Source organism: Budorcas taxicolor, chromosome 15 (assembly GCF_023091745.1).
Source record: "Budorcas taxicolor isolate Tak-1 chromosome 15, Takin1.1, whole genome shotgun sequence".
Taxonomy (NCBI): Eukaryota; Metazoa; Chordata; class Mammalia; order Artiodactyla; family Bovidae; genus Budorcas; species Budorcas taxicolor.
The window spans coordinates 15,632,521-15,651,039 of record NC_068924.1 but is presented as its reverse complement, the minus strand read 5'-3'; the positions used below and the strand labels follow the sequence as shown (position 1 = coordinate 15,651,039).

The 18,519-nt window shown below is 36.9% G+C and overlaps 1 protein-coding gene across 1 annotated transcript in view; it reads right to left on the bottom strand.

The window, feature by feature from the left end:
- The window catches only part of CWF19L2 (CWF19 like cell cycle control factor 2), a 148,800-nt gene that overhangs the window by 110,019 nt on the left and 20,262 nt on the right, over positions 1–18,519 (bottom strand). The window contains exons 5-6 of the mRNA XM_052652985.1: positions 18,322–18,441; positions 9,091–9,184 (exon numbers count right to left, since the gene is read on the bottom strand). Coding sequence (XP_052508945.1) covers positions 9,091–9,184; positions 18,322–18,441 — 214 coding nt within the window. The remainder of the gene's footprint in view (positions 1–9,090; positions 9,185–18,321; positions 18,442–18,519) is intronic.

Below are 18,519 nucleotides of genomic sequence, written 5' to 3'. Positions count from 1 at the left end.
CCTTCATTGAGACTCATCAAGAAAAAAAGTGAGAGGACTCAAGTCAGTAAAATTAGAAATGAGAAATGAAGTTACAGCTGACACTGAAGAAATACAAAGAATACTACAACAACTGCAAACCAATAAAATGGACAACATGAAAGAAATGGACAGATTTTTTAAAAGGTACAACCATCCAAGACTGAATCAGGAAGAAATAGAATTATAAACAGAAGATTCACAAGTAATGAAATTGAAACTGTGATTAGAAATCTTCCAACAAATAAAAGCCCAGGACCAGATGGTTTCACAGTGAATTCTACACAACATTTAGAAAAGAGTAAACACTTACTGATCTCAAATTTTCTGAAAAAAACTGAAGAGGAAGGAACACTCCCAACCTCATTCTACAAGACCACCATCACCCTGATAAAAGAAAAACATATTAATAGAATTACAAAAGAAAATTACAGGTCAATATCACTGATGAATACAGACACAAAAATCCTCAACAAAATACTCGCAAACAGAATCCAACAACACATTAAAAGCAACATATGCCATGATCAAGTAGGATTTATCCCAGGGATCTAAGAATTCTTCAATACACACAAATCAACCAGGGGGATATACTACATCAACAAATTGAGGAATAAAAACCCTAGGATCATCTGAATAGATGAAGAAAAAACTTCTGACAAAATTCAACATTCACTTATGATCAAAGCTCTCCAGAAACTGTGCACAGAGGGAATCTACCTCAACATTATATAGGTCATGTATGATAAATTCACAGCAAACATTCTCAATGATGAAAAACTAAAATCATTTCTTCTAAGGTAAGGAACAATACAATGATGTTCCCTCGCTACACTATTACTGAAAATAGTGTTGGATGTCCTAGCCACAGCAATCAGAGAAGAAAAAGAAATAAAAGGAATTCAAATTGGAAAAAAAAAGAAGCAAAACTCACTAGAATATCCTAAAAATATTATTAGAAACCTACAAGAGTTAATCAGTGAACTGGTAAACCTACAGGATACAAAACTGACACACAGAAATCTCTTGCACTCCTACACACTAACAATGAAAGATAAGAAAGAGAATTTAAGAAAAGTATCCCATTTACCACTGCAACAAAATGAATATAATACCTAGGAATAAACCTACCTATAGAGGCAAAAGGCCTGTACTCAGAAAACTATAACGTATTGAGAAATCAAAAAGGACACAAACAGATGGAATAATATATGATGGTCTTTGAACGGAAGTATCAATATTGTGAAAATGACTACACTATCCAAAGCAATCTACAGATTCAATGCAATCTCTAACAAATTACCAATGACATTTTTCACAAAATTAGAATGAAATCTTTTACAATTTGTATGGAAACACAAATGACTCCAAATAGCCAAAGCAATCTTGAGAAAAAAAAATGGAGCTGGAAGAACCAGGCTCTCTGACTGCAGTCTATACATCAAAGCTACAGTCATCAAGACAATACAATACTGGCACAAAAACAGAAATACAGATCAATGAAACAGGATAGAAAGCCTAAAGGCAAACCCTCACAGCTACAGTCACCAAATCTATGACAAAGGAGGCAAGAATATACAATGGAGAAAAGACAATCTCTTTAATAAGTGGTACTGGGAAAACTGGACAGCTACATATAAAAGAATGAAATTACAATACTCCCTAACACCACACATAAAAATAAACTAAAAATGGATCAAAGACCTAAATGTGAGATTGAACACTATAAAACTCTTAAGAAGAAAACACAGATAGAATACTCCTTGACATAAACTGCAGCAGGGGCTTTTTTGATCCACCTCCAAGACAAATGAAAATCAAAACAAAAATAAACAAGTGGGATCTAATTAAACTCCAAAGCTTTTACACAGTAAAGGAAACCATAAACAAAACAAAGAGGACCATCAGAATGGGAGAAAATATTTGCAAACAAAGCAACTGACAAAGGGTTAATCTTCAAAATACACAAACTTCTCATGTAGCACAATATCAAAAAAATAAACTCAATGAATAAATGGGTGAAAGATCCAAATAGATATTTCTCCAGAGACATACAGATGGTCAAAAAGCACATGAAAAGATGCTCAACATCTCTCATTATTCAGTTCAGTTCAGTTCAGTTCAGTTGCTCAGTCGTGTCTGACTCTTTGCGACCCCATGAATCGCAGCACGCCAGGCCTCCCTGTCCATCACCATCTCCCGGAGTTCACTCAGACTCAGGTCCATTGAGTCCGTGATGCCATCCACCCATCTCATCCTCTGTCGTCCCCTTCTCCTCCTGCCCCCAATCCCTCCCAGCATCACAGTCTTTCCCAATGAGTCAACTCTTCGCATGAGGTGGCCAAAGTACTGGAGTTTCAGCTTTAGCATCACTCCTTCCAAAGAAATACCAGGGTTGATCTCCATCAGAATGGACTGGTTGGATCTCCTTGCAGTCCAAGGGACCCTCAAGAGTCTTCTCCAACACCACAGTTCAAAAGCATCAATTCTTCGGCGCTCAGCCTTCTTCACAGTCCAACTCTCACATCCATACATGACCACAGGAAAAACCATAGCCTTAACTAGGCGGACCTTAGTCGGCAAAGTCATGTCTCTGCTTTTGAATATGCTATCTAGGTTGGTCATAACTTTTCTTCCAAGGAGTAAGCGTCTTTTAATTTCATGGTTGCAGTCACCATCTGCAGCAATTCTGGAGCCCAAAAAAATTAAGTCTGACACTGTTTCTACTGTTTCCCCCTCTACTTCCCATGAAGTGATGGGACCAGATGCCATGATCTTCGTTTTCTGAATGTTGAGCTTTAAGCCAACATTTTCACTCTCCTCTTTCACTTTCATCAAGAGGCTTTTAGCTCCTCTTCACTTTCTGCCATAAGGGTGGTGTCATCTGCATATCTGAGGTTATTGATATTTCTCCCGGCAATCTTGATTCCAGCTTGTTTCTTCCAGTCCAGCGTTTCTCATAATGTACTCTGCATAGAAGTTAAATAAGCAGGGTGACAATATACAGCCTTGACGTACTCCTTTTCCTATTTGGAAGCAGTCTGTTGGTCCATGTCCAGTTCTAACTGTTGCTTCCTGACCTGCATACAGATTTCTCAAGAGGCAGGTTAGGTGGTCTGGTATTCCCATCTCTCTCAGAATTTTCCACAGTTTATTGTGATCCACACAGTCAAAGGCTTTGGCATAGTCAATAAAGCAGAAGTAGATGTTTTTCTGGAACTCTCTTGGTTTCTCCATGATCCAGCGGATGTTGGCAATTTGATCTCTGGTTCCTCTGCCTTTTCTAAAACCAGCTTGAACATCAGGGAGTTCACGGTTCACGTATTGCTGAAGTCTGGCTTGGAGAATTTTGAGCATGACTTTACTAGCATGTGAGGTGAGTACAATTGTGCAGTAGTTTGAGCATTTTTTGGCATTGCCTTTCTTTGGAACTGGAATGAAAACTGACCTTTTCCAGTCCTGTGGCCACTGCTGAGTTTTCCAAACTTGCTGGCATGTTGAGTGCAGCACTTTCACAGCATCATCTTTCAGGATTTGAAACAGCTCAACTGGAATTCCATCACCTCCACTAGTTGAACGGTTTTATGAAGACCTACAAGATCTTTTAGCACTAACAACCAAAACGATGTCCTTTTCATTCTAGGGGACTGGAATGCAAAAGTAGGAAGTCAAGAAACACCTGGAGTAACAGGCAAATTTGGCCTTGGAATGCGGAATGAAGCAGGGCAAAGACTAATAGAGTTTTGCCAAGAAAATGCACTGGTCATAGCAAACACCCTCTTCCAACAACACAAGAAAAGACTCTACACATGGACATCACCAGATGGTCAACACCGAAATCAGACTGATTGTATTCTTTGCAGCCAAAGATGGAGAAGCTCTACACAGTCAACAAAAAGAAGACCAGGAGCTGACTGTGGCTCATATCATGAACCCCTTATTGCCAAATTCAGACATAAATTGAAGAAAGTAGGGAAAACCGCTAGACCATTCAGGTGTGACCTCAATCAAATCCCTTATGACTATACAGTGGAAGTGAGAAATAGATTTAAGGGACTAGATCTGATAGATAGAGTGCCTGATGAACTATGGACTGGGGTTTGTGACACTGTACAGGAGACAGGGATCAAGACCGTCCCCATGGAAAAGAAATGCAAAAAAGCAAAATGGCTGTCTGGGGAGGCCTTACATATAGCTGTGAAAAGAAGAGAGGTGAAAAGCAAAGAAGAAAAGGAAAGATATAAGCATCTGAATGCAGAGTTCCAAAGAATAGCAAGAAGAGATAAGAAAGCCTTCTTCAGAGATCAATGCAAAGAAATAGAGGAAAACAACAGAATGGGAAAGACTAGAGATCTCTTTAAGAAAATTAGAGATACCAAGGGAACATTTCATGCAAAGATGGGCTCGATAAAGGACAGAAATGGTATGGAACTAACAGAAGCAAAAGATATTAAGAAGAGGTAGCAAGAATACACAGAAGAACTGTACAAAAAAATCTTCACGACCCAGATAATCATGATGATGTGATCACTAATCTACAGCCAGACATCCTGGAATGTGAAGTCAAGTGTGAAGTCTCTCATTATAAGAGAAATGCAAATGCAAACTCCTACCTTACACCAGTCAATGGCCATCATCAAAAATCTACAAACAAAAAATGATGGAGTGGGGATAAAAGGGAACCTCCTACAGTGTTGGTGGGAATGTAAATTGATACAGTCACTATGGAAAACAGTATGGAGGTTCCCTTAAAAAAATAAAAAACAGAACCACCATATGACACAGCAATCCCTCTCCTGGACATATATCATGTGAAAACCATAATTAAAAGCACACAGGTACCCCAATATTCACGTAGCACTATTTACAACATGCAGGACATATAAATAACCTAAATGTCCAATGACAGATGAATTGATAAAGAAGATGTGGTATGGATGCAATGGATGGAATATTACTCAGCCATAAAAAGGAATGAAATAGTGCCATTTGCAGAGATGCAGACAGACCCAGAGACCATCATAGGTGAAATAAGTCAAAAGAGAAAAATATCACTTATATGTGGAATCGCCTGGAGAAGGAAATGGCAACCCACTTCGGAATTCTTGCCTGGAGAATTCCATGGACAGAGGAGCCTGGCAGACTACAGTCCATGGCATCACAAAGAGCTGGACATGACTGTGCAACTATCACTCATATTTGGGATCTATAAAGATGGTACAGATGAGCTTATTTGCAAAGTAGAAATAGAGATACAAGTGTAGAGAACAAACAGTGGATATCAAGAGGGAAGGGAGGGTTGGATGAATTGGGAGACTGGGATTGACATATATACACTTACATGTGTAAGAACAGATAACTAAGGAGAACCTATCGTATAGCACAGGGAACTCTACTCAATCCTCTGTGGCAACATTTTCTCCCATTTTGTTCTAAATGGGAAGAAAAGCTAAAAAAGAGCAGATATTTATACACATATAACTGATACACTGTGCTGTTCAGCAAAAAATAACACAACAGTGTAACGCAATTAGACTTTAATAAAAAAAGAAAAAATTCACATCATAAAGCAGTTATATTCTAATAAAAATTCATTAAAAATAATAATCAATATGCAATTGAGGCCCATACCCTTTGGCCCCAATAACAGCAATAATAAAATATTTTTAACAAGAGAATTTATGAATTTAATATTTAAAAATCAAAAATATCAATTTGCAGTAGCATCTATCATTATCATCTATAATTATCATCTATAATTAAACCCAACAAGTATTTTGTGAACATTTACTATAAATAAGAAAATCTGTTAAACACAGAAGGAAATCAAAACATAATAAGGGGGTAAAACAGGGGTGAATGGGGTATCAGCTTATTAAAAATATAACTTTTATAAACAAAAAAATCATGAATAAGGTATGGTCCCTGTCTTCTCTCTGAGATAAATATATATCAAATAGCTACAGTAAATTCACTGGTATGTGCATGCACTCTACGTCACTTCTGTCATGTTCAACTCTTTGCAACCCTATGCAAGCAGTCCACCAAGTTCCTCTGTCCATGAGATCCTCCAGGCAAGAATCCTGGAGTGAATTGCCATGCCCTCTGCCAGGGGATCTTCCATGAAGCACTTAATATTGACTACATCAAAGTCTGCTTTTTATACGTCAAAAATTAAGAGGCTGAGCATATGCTTCTAAAATTAAAAGTTGAATTGTTATAGACAAAATACAATCAAGTAAATCTGAGTTACATCCTCATTTTTCTCAGAAGACAGAATAATATGAAAATAGCAATAAACTCAGTCCCAGGAGACTTAGATTTTAGTCTTGTTGTTATTACGAAACAGTTGTAAGATCTTAAGCAAGTCATTAACGCCTTTAAACTTTGTCTATCTGTAAAATAAGGCAGTTGATTTAAATTACCTTTTAAATTTTTTCTCAAAAGGTTATATAAGAGAAAGCCAAGAAATGAAGAGGGAAAAACTCTATTCGATGAACAAAAATACAGAGATTTAAAGCAAGAATTTTTACTAACTACATGGTAACAAAGTCTTCTAAGGAAAATTTAGAGTAACTAACCCTATATTAGAATTAGAAAGAAAAGCTGGGTTCTAGTACTACTCACATGACTATAGGTAAATAACTTAACCAATTTCAGTCTTAGTTTCCTGAAAATTAGATATTAACTATAATTAATTGGGACATCTACTTTGCTACCCTCACATGGCTGTTACTGAAAAGAAGCTAATACAAAAATGTGCCATGTAAACTTAAAAACTGTACAAATGTTCCCATTACTAAAATATGACTGAAGATAATTTTGTATAGACAATGAAAACATGCTTACTTTTCCACTTAATTTTCTCTAAGGAAAAATATCAAGAGTAACATTAATTACTGTGTATGTGGCACTTCAATCATCACACACACAAAAAATCTGTTGATAAAATCTTCCCAAAACATTCCATCATAAGGACAATTATTTGACATCATCATTATTGTTTACTATGTTCTAGATACTATGATAAAAGATTTTTCTCATTTAATTCTCACAATAACTGTGTAAGACAGGAAATACCATTATTTCCTACTACATTTAAATTGGGCTCAGAGAGGTCAGGAAACATTCCCCAAATCACGGAAGGAGTAAGTGGCAATGCCAAAATTCTAATCTCAAGAAGTCAAACTCCAAAGTCCAAGTCCTTCGATATAAACTCTACATACATTTTTAATATCACTCTTATAATATTAATACTTTCAGGGGTCTTATAGTTTCAACTCTACCACTAGTCTAAACAGAATGACTACACTATCTGCATATGCAAACAAAAAACCAAAACCCTGTAGATCATTTTTTAAAGCTTAATTTCAACTCTGGGATATATTTGGAGCTTTCTGTCATTCTTCCTCCTAAATAAATATGAGAGGGAAATGGTGAGAGCATGATGTGAAAGGGAACAGAGACAGGCTCTCTAAAACCTTTGTGTAAGGTCATTTTTCTCTTACTGCCTTTGATTCTGCTGGTTCAGCCAGCTGAAAGATACTACTTAGAGTAGAATGTTGGGTCTTCAATCAGTGAAGAACCTGCTGACTACATACATATACTCAAAGACAGGATGTATCAATTCTAAGTCTTTCCCATATATGAACTTATTGACTGTCCTCTGAAAACAGGTATTGGTAAAGGCTTTAATCAGTCCTACATGATGGTTCACTGAGAAAACCTATGATCCTCAAACTCTTAAATTTCTAAAAATCAGTATTTCAAAGATACCTTTATATGACTACAGCTATTATTATTTAGCACAGCAGAGACATTTCTGCCCATGATAAAAGGCAATAAAGAAAAGGCTATAATTACTAATAACATCAGTACAAAATAAAAAGGAACCTATAAGTGGCTCCAGGGACATCTCTCATAAAATACAAAGGAACATGATAAATGGCCAAAATAAAAATACACTGTGTATAAAAAGAATAAGAACATTCTGTTGAGAAATCACTAAAATGAAAAGATAACAATTTATAATATTACTATGTGTATACCTGGTTAACTGTAATTAACCAAACTTTTCACTGAGTAATACTTAATTGGCACATAAGTATTTTTTAAATACTGTGTGATTATATGGCTTAAGTATTTTATCTCCATCTGCTGGAAAGTAACAGCACTATCCTAAGGTCAATACAAATTTATAAATGGTGGCAAAGTAAAAATTTCTGAAGATATGAAATCACATAATACTTATACATAATTTTAATGAAACTTCACAACCTTGTAATACTGTATACATTTTGTAAAGGGCTTCCCAGGTGGCACAGTGGTAAAGAACCCACTTGCCAATGCAGGAGGCAAAAGAAAGGTGGGTTTGATCCCTGGGTTGGGAAGATTCCTGGAGGAAATGGCAACCCACTCCAGTATTCTTGCCTGGAAAATTCCATGGACAGAGGAGGCTGCAGGCTATATAAACCATGGGGTCACAAAAGGGTCAGACACAACTGAGCATGCATACATCACACATAGAATGTAACAAACCAAAGCAATATTAGATCTTTACAGAACCACGCTTTGCATTAATCCATTCAAAATATAAACTCAAATATAAAAATAGTATTGAGTATAAAAATATTTAATCAATTTGCTACCATATTTGAGGTAAAATAATCTTGCCAAGTACTAATAATTTAAATAAGGTCTTAAAAGACTACAAATGTTTTATCATTGCTTTCCTATATGTAAACTGAACCTTTAGTAATAATCCATAGATGTTCATAATAGAAAATTGCACAAATTTCACATCAAAAAATCAATATACATCATTGTTTTGCAAATATATAAACAGACACAGATGTTTTCAGACTTGATCAAAATAATAGCATCAGGCAGAAATATTTAAATAAGTAGTAATAAAATTCAGATTTAATACATCTCAAAATCTGATTTGGATTGTTAATCATTTTTTGAATTCATAATACATCTTGCCAATCTACTAGCAGACTCAGGTCATTTTCTTAGGAATACCAAGTAACAAGAAATGTTTATGTGGCTACAAGCAAAATATAAAGATACCTTTAGTGACTGATGACACATTACAGTCTTCTGGTGGAAGACCTGTCCCACCATCCTTCCAGTATGGATTCAATTCTCTTTCTAGCAGTCTGGACTGGAATAAAACATTTGTAGAGGTCACAATATTAAAATAACCCCACTATAAAATATATTAATAAATTAAAAATCTGAGACTCAGTTAACAATTGCAACCTTAGCAAAATATGTTAAACACTCTTTTTTTTCCCAATTAACTTATTTATTTTAATTGGAGGCTAATTACTTTACAATATTATAGTGTTTTTTTGCCATACATTGACATGAACCAGCCATGGGTGTACATGTGTAACCCATCCTGAACCCCCCTCCCCACTCCCTCCTCATCTCATCCCTCAGGGTCATCCCAGTGCACTGGCTCTGAGTGCCCTGTCTCATGCATTGAACCTGGACTGGCGATCTATTTCACATATGGTAATATACATGTTTCAATGCTATTCTCTCAAATCATCCCACCCTCACCTTCTCCCAGAGTAATGGAAATAAAAGCAAAAATAAATAAATGGGACCTAATTAAACTTAAAAGCTTTTGCACAACAAAGGAAACTATAAGCAAGGTGAAAAGACAGCCTTCAGAATGGGAAGCAACTGATAAAACACTCTTAAGACACACTTTTTCCAACTTGGAGGAAATAATGTCTAAATTAACATTCACTACTGAATGCCTACCATGAATCAGAACTGTGTTAGATGCAGAAGATAAAACAGTCAATACCACTAACTCAGCCCTTACTAGCTTATAAGATAGTGAGGAATACAGATAATATACAAGTAATTGACAAGTGCTTTGAAGACAGAAGTACAGAGTGCTAAAACCATATACAATTCAAATTCCTCTCATGCTGACAAATCAAAGACTTCCTAGAGGAAGTAATATGAGCTGTATTAAACCTAAGGATGAGTAAGAATTAGCCAGTTTCTTTTGTGGGTACCGAAAGCATTAAGGTGCGCCGAGGACAAAAATAAAAGCATGTTCTTAAAACCCTAGAGGAAAGGGAAAACACTGCAGTTTTAGGAAAGAAAGTAATTCAGACTTAAATAAAACTTTAGAAGCATGAATGAGTAGCAACAAGAGATTAGGTTGCACAATAATCAGAGACTAGGTCACAGGAGCCACTTGAAATAGCTATTGGAGCTTTATGCTGGGGCAATGGTGAGTCATAAACACGATCAGCTTTGTATTATACAAAGAGCAAACTGGTTTCAGAGTGGACAAAAGACTGGAGAAGAGCAACATTAGAGGTAGGAAACCAGTCAGAAAACTGTGGCAGTAATCAGGAAAGAGAGGATAATAACCTAGTAACAATGCGGGAGTCTACCGTGTTCCAAGCACCATGCCAGGCACTGGTGGTGGTGGTATAGTCGTGAGTCATGCCCAACTCTTGTGACCCCATGACTGTAGCCCGCCAGGCTCCTCTGCCCAGGGGATTCTCCAGGAAAGAATACTAGAGTGGGTTGCCATTTCTTTCTCCAGGGGATCTTTCTGACCCAGGGATAAAACCCCCATCTCCTGCATTGCAGGTGGACTCTTTACCACTGAGTCATGAGGGATGCTAGACACTGAGGCTGTAGTTAACAAGCCAGGCATAGTTCTTACCATCAAAGAAATTAAGGCCTTGAGAAAGGAGAAAGACAGCAATATTAATATAGATGAGTGCTATAAAATTAAAGGCTACTACAGAAACATATACTAGGGGTATCCAATTTTACTTAGGGTGTCAGAAAATGCTTCTTAGAACTAAAAATTGCAAATACTAGAAATAATAAAGATAACTGGATAGAAAAGAATGGAAGGAATTAAATGTTAGTTTCTAGTAATATGAACCAACCTTTGAAAACAAAAACGTTTGGTGAAAAAAAAATTTTTAAGCATTTGAAACATGTTCATGAGCCGACAAAAAAGTACAGAATCTTCAATGAACAAAAGTTCATTTAAGTTAGGGACTTCTCTGCCATTCCTTGGTTAAGATACCACGTTTCCAGTGCAGAGGAAGCAGGTTCAATCCCTTGTTTGAGAACTAAGATCTCACACTTTGCAAGCCAAAAAATAGAAGAAAATAAAAGACAAACAAAAAATTTTAGTTAAAGGTTAATTTGGAGGGATAAACAAAATAGTATGATTTGACTTATTTTTGTTGTTGGAAGAATTTATGTTGTTCAGTTCAGTTCAGTAGCTCAGTCGTGTCCGACTCTTTGCGACCCCATGAATCACAGCACGCCAGGCCTCCCTGTCCATCACCATCTCCTGGAGTTCACTCAGATTCACGTCCATCGAGTCCGTGATGTCATCCAGCCATCTCATCCTCTGTCGTCCCCTTCTCCTCCTGCCCCCAATCCCTCCCAGCATCAGAGACTTTTCCAATGAGTCAACCCTTCGCATGAGGTCGCCAAAGTATTGGAGTTTCAGCTTTGGCATCATTCCTTCCAAAGAAATCCCAGGGCTGATCTCCTTCAGAATGGACAGGTTGGATCTCCTTGCAGTCCAAGGGACTCTCAAGAGTCTTCTCCAACACCACAGTTCAAAAGCATCAATTCTTCGGCGCTCAGCCTTCTTCACAGTCCAACTCTCACATCCATACATGACCACAGGAAAAACCATAGCCTTGACTAGATGGACCTTAGTCGACAAAGTAATGTCTCTGCTTTTGAATATGCTATCTAGGTTGGTCGTAACTTTTCTTCCAAGCAGTAAGCGTCTTTTAATTTCATGGCTGCAGTCACCATCTGCAGTGATTTTGGAGCCCCCCAAAATAAAGTCTGACACTGTTTCCACTGTTTCCCCATCTATTTCCCATGAAGTGATGGGACCGGATGCCATGATCCTCGTTTTCTGAATGTTGACTTCTTACAGTGCACACAAAAAGATTCTGTCACCTCCTTTTTTAGTCTACTATAACATGCCATAGTATCTACAATCAAGAAATTCCTTCCAGTGCTCTTAGACACTCAAAGAGATACATATCAGATACTCAACAGGATAACAAAGACTAAAATTACATACTGAGATGGACAACTGACAAGTAATAAAAATTATGAGATACTACCTGAAAGTATAGAAAAGACACATGATTGAATATATAAAGAACTACTATCAGTGAGAAAAAGACAACCCCAGAACAAAAATTAACAGAAAACATAAACAGGCAGCTCATACTATGAGAAATCTAAATGACAGAAGAAAGCACTGAAGAGATCTCTCCTAGTAATCAGAGGAATGCATACTAATGCACAAAATACAATTTCTTACACATTAATCAGCATGACAAAAATTAAGTATGACAATACAGACACTAAGTATGGTAAAGAAACATACATTTTTCAGGGACAATACACAGATACTACGTCTTTGCACGTGTCTGTAAAGAAAATAGGTGCATACTTCATAACTTAGCAATTTCACTTCTAAATATGTACTATGGAGAAATTTAGCACTGCTTGTAATAGTTTGTAAGAGTGAAAAAACAACAAAAGTGGAATGGAAATCTACAAAACAGCAGAGTTAGATTATGAAAGACTATTGAGTGAGTAAAAGGAATGACACGGAAATAAAATATATCAACAGAATCAATCTCTAAAATAAGATGTTGGTCTTATCATTTGCAAATAATATTTCTGACAACGGGTTAATATCTAAAATATACAATCAGTTCTTACAACTCAATATCAAAAAGTAAACCACTCAATTAAAAAATGATCAGAAGACCTGAACAGACATTTTTCCAAACATCTATGTGTGCCAAAACACAGCTGGCACACATGCACATGACAAAATGCTCAACATCACTAATCACTGTGGAATTGCAAATCAAAACCACAATGAGATGTCACTTCACACCTGTTAAAATGGCTATCATCAAAAAGACCACAAATACTATGTTGGTGATGCAGAGAAAAAAGAATCCTAGTACACTATAGGCAAGAATGTAAATTGAGACAGCCACTATGGAATACAGTATGAATGTTCCTCAAAAAAATAAAAACAGAATTGCTATATGATCCAGAAATTCCATTCCTGGGTATACATTCAAAGAAAATGAAAGCCTGATTCAAAAAGACATATGTACTCTCTCCAATGTTCCTATCAGAATTGTTCACTACAGCCAAAATATTGAAGAAACCTAAGTATCCATCAATAGATGAATGGATAAACAAGTTGTGATACACACACACATACTGGAATATTACTCAACTGTATGAAAAGAATGAAATTCTGCCATTTGCAAAAACATGGATGAATCTACAGGGTATCATGCTTAGTGAAATAAGCCAAGACAGAGAAAGACAAATACTGCAGTTATTACTTATGTGTGAAATAAATGAATAACAGAAACAGACTCACAGAACAAACTAGTGTCATCAGTAAGGAAAGGTAATGTCAAGGGGTGCAACAGAGGTAGGGAATTAAGATGTACAAACTACTATGTACAAAATAAACTACAAGGACATATTGTACAGCACAGGGACTTATAGCCACTATTTTATAAACTATAAAAATACTGAATCACAGTGTTGCACACCTGAAACTAATACTCAATATAAACCACACTTCAATAAAAAACAAAATTAAATTAAAAGCACAATAAAGCTTTTAAATAACAATTACAAAAATAAAAAAAAAATAAAAATGCTAACCATCATCTGAAGAAAGAAACAAGAGACTAACATGGTGCGCCGGGCACAACATACTCAAACTGGTCTGTGGATGTTCGAAAACTGGCTACTCTCACTCATTAGTCTAGATGATTTACTCCTGAACAATAATCTCAATTTTTACCTCAGCAAAAACAAAAAATTACTACAGGGTTATCAAACATCAGGACTAAGTCCAGGTATTTACAAGGCAGCAAAATAAATTCATGGGTAAAAGAATATTAAATATTCTTCCCTTTCAAATGTATAAAAGGAATAAAACAGCACATATAGTTTTCTAAAAAGTTTATAATCTCATAAGGGAAATAAAATAAGACTATTAAATTAGAGTACTTTATAGAAAACTACAAGTACTATAAAGTAAAGGAACAAATAAAGTACTATGGAAGCATAAAGGAAGAAGAGATTTATTTCAATCAAGAGAAATAATAAGAATTTCATCATATACATCAAGTTAAGCCCTGAAGGATAAACAAGATGCAGCCATACAGAGGTAGAGGGCATGTACTTAGAAAAATCCAGATGAACAAAAATTCCAAGACAGGAATTTGCAGAAAAACACGAAGTAATTAACTATTTTGGGTGAAGTGCAAATCACCCAAAAGAAAAAGAGTCCAATCTGTTTGGACTCCACTTGCAGGCAGCATTTTGAGGTCTTCAAAAAAAAAATAAATATAAAGGTGGAATAAATATAGCACCTTTCTTTTCAATCTACGCTCTGAGCAAGGTAAGAAACATACACTCACTCTCACTCACTCACTCACACACACACACAAAAGAAGAAGAAATAAAAGACAAAAATCACCTTTATTGTTAATGAAGGCTAACGTGGAATTTTTCTTTCAGTGGACACCAAATGCATCTGTTAACTGAACCCTGCAATGAGGCAGACTCTCCCAGGTGTAGAATGCGCTGAACTAACCCCCACATCATCTCATTCGCCACACAATCTCTGCAGTCTGTTCCATAAGAAGGAAAGGCAGGGCTAAGCCAAGCATGCCCAGTTTATTCTTTGCAAATTTTCTAATAGAAAATGTACTTCATATCCTCAAGGACAGAATGAGAAAGGAGGGTAGAGCATGAAACACCACTAGCGGAGCTTCATCTGTGAAAGGAAATATTAGAAATGGCAAAGACACATTCTCATTAACTTGAATCACCGAAGACTTCTAAACAGAGTAATAAGACCATGACAAAAGCTGTACTTTTAAAAAGTTAATCTGACATCAGTTGCAGGCTGCTGGGAAAAAAAAAAAAAGGGTTATTGTAACTGCCCAGGCAAGAGTAAACTAGGGCCTGAACCACAATAATATTCAACCTTGTGTGTTTCTTAGTTTCAGCGGCTCTCCTCAGTCACTACACATACTAACTCAGCTCCAGCAGAGAGGGCGTAAATGAGGCAGAGAGGAGAAGACATACAACTAAGAACCGGCATTCAAACTAGAGGAGCAGGAACAGGAGTGGAAACGATGATACAGGTGCAAAAGACAAAAACTACATTATCAAATGAGCAGATCAACAGATGCTAACTTACTTGAATCAGAGAAGTTTACATATAAGAGTTTGTAAGAAAAGATTATATTAAGTAGAAAGCCTGTAGTTCAGTGCTGCCGCAGCTGCTGCTGCTACTGCTGCTGCTGCTGCTGCTGCTAAGTTGCTTCAGTCATGTCCAACTCTGTGCGACCCCATAGATGGCAGCCCACCAGGCTTCCCCATCCCTGGGATTCTCCAGGCAAGAACACTGGAGTGGGTTGCCATTTCCTTCTCCAAAGCATGAAAGTAAAAAGTGAAAGTGAAGTCGCTCAGTCATGTCCAACTCTTAGTGGCCCCATGGACTGCAGCCTACCAGGCTCCTCCGTCCATGGATTTTCCAGGCAAGAGTACTGGAGTGGGGTGCCACTGCCTTCTCCGAATTCAGTGCTAGAAAGTTGATAAGCATGACGAAGTACTACAGTTTCTTAGGAAAGGAAACGTTTTCTGTAATAGTATTTCTAAGAAAAACTAATCACTATTTCAATCTACTGAAAAATACTGAAGAGTTTACTACATTCTATTGATATAGAGAACAGGCTTGAATATGTGCAAAACCTAAGATCCTAAACCAGTGATACCCTAACAGACCAGACTGTTCATGCCTACAAAGAGCAGAGCATGATTTCAGAAGCAAGCATGTAATGGCAATGGGTAAAATCAACTTCCTGACGTCATATAACTCCTCTCTCTTGCTCTACTATCCACTGGGTATCTCCCTATGGTACTTTCCCCTTGAGTCCCAACTTCTTCAGGTATAACTCAGAGACAAAACAGAAATAAAGGTGTTCCAAAAATTCCTGGCCCCAAAGTTGCAAATGGGCAGCTCCTTAATTATAAAGCCAATACAGTTTATCACACCAACATTTTCAAAATTAAAATAGAACTGAGGGGGAAAAAAAAACAAAACAAAAAAATTGATCATAGGACTTCATGATCACTTATTTTCACTTATTTGTGCCTCTATGTGGCATTCAAGGTAAATTCTTTTTTAAAACTTTTTATTTTGTATTAGGGTACAGCCAATTTAAAAACAATGCTGTGACAGTTTCAGGTGAACATCGAAGGGACCCAGTCATACATACACATGTATCCATTCTCGCCCAAACTCCCCTCTTCACCCAGGCTATCATACAACACTGAGCGAGTTCCATGTGCTATACAGTAGCTCTCAAGATAAATTCGTAAAGACTATTTTCTTGTTCTTGTTAGCTAATACTGTCTTCAGCTGTATTGTGTGTTGTCTGACCATTTACAAGTTTTCTAATTTCAACTCTCATATTTGTCATTTCTACAAGTTCATACTGGCTCTGTCTCAAATCCATGTTATTAATTTTTTATCCCATATTCATATTTCCTATTCCTACTGTTACTATATAAAGCCATTAATATTCCAAAAGATAAAAGGTTTTAGATCAGATATGGGTCTGATTCTGTTGCTGTTTTTTTATTGGTATAGATATTTATTTCTTTTCTAAAAAATCAATGTATTTATTTTAATTGGAGGATAATTACTTTACAATATTGTGATGGCTTCTGTCATACATCACCATGAATCAACCACAGGTATACATGTGTCTCCCTGCAGCCTGAACCCCCCTCCCACCTCCCTCCCTACCCCATCCCTCTGGGTTGTCCCAGAGCACCACTGGCTTTGAGTGTGCTGCTTCATGCACTGAACTTGCACTGGTCATCTATTTTACATATGGTACTATACATGTTTCAATGCTGTTCTCTCACATCATCCCACCTCGCCTGCTGCCACTGAATCCAAAATCTGTGTCTCCTTTGCTGCCCTGCATGGAGGATCATCGGTACTGTCTTCTAAATTCCGCATACATGCATTAATATACGGTATATGTCTTTCTCTTTCTGACTTATTTCACTCTGTGTAATAGGCTCCAGGTTCATCCACCTCATTAGAACTGACTCAGATGTGTTCCTTTTTATAGCTGAGTTCAAAGGTTTGTCTAGTCAAGGCTATGGTTTTTCCAGTGGTCATGTATGGATGTGAGAGTTGGACTGTGAAGAAAGCTGAGAGCCAAAGAATTGATGCTTTTGAACTGTGGTGTTGAAGAAGACTCTTGAGAGTCCCTTGGAGTGCAAGGAGATCCAACCAGTCCATTCTAAAGGAGATCAGCCCTGGGCGTTCTTTGGAAGGAATAATGCTGAAGCTGAAACTCCAGTACTTTGGCCACCTCATGCGAAGAGTTGACTCATTGGAAAAGTCTCTGATGCTGGGAGGGATTGGGGGCAGGAGAAGGGGTCGACAGAGGATGAGATGGCTGGATGGCATCACTGACCCAGTGGACGTGAGTTTGAGTGAACTCCGAGAGTTGGTGATGGACAGGGAGGCCTGGTATGCTACAATTCATGGGGTCCCAAAGAGTCAAGACACAACTGAGCGACAGAACTGAACTGAATATTCCATTGTGTATATGTACCACAACTTCCTTATCCATTCATCTGTTGTTTATTGTTCCAAGTGAATCTCATTTATGGACCATCATTACATTTTCATGTATTTTATGATTTTAGCTTAAAAAAAGCCTTCAATGCCTTCAAAAAATTATGACCTTCAATGCCATAGAACTTGTTTCTGAGAGAAATGTGATGCCTAAGTTAACAGTGTCATCCCCTAGAAAGGACCGATAGTTACTTTTGCCAATCACTTCAAGGGACTACTAACTCAAGAATACTTTAAATTCTCACCTCAAAGATTTTCAACCACACATATAATATGGTTCAAGCCCTAAACCCTTATAAATCAAAGCTGTAAACCAAATTCTATACTCACCCATATATGCCCTAGTTTTATAAATACAACATACATTTATACTTATTTCTGGCAAAAAAAAAAATTTTTAAGAACTTGTATGACATTTCATAGTTGTTCCCACTGGTCTTATTAAATACCACAAAAAATAATATCTTACCAGTAAAACTGCATTTATATACATGTGTTATCACTTAAAGGCAAATTAGAAAGGTAAAGTATTTTAAATATTCTCTTACCTGTTCAAGTGCCTGGGTTTTCTCTTGCTGTGTTTTCCTTGCAGCTTCCTTTTCAGCTTTGAGTGACCATGATGACACAGTTTTAACAGACATAAAATCAACAGTCATCCATTCATCCCTCTGTTAAGAAAAAGAAGTCACTTCAATCTAAATTGATTAGAACAACACTAAACATTTAGTAATACATTTTAGAGATCC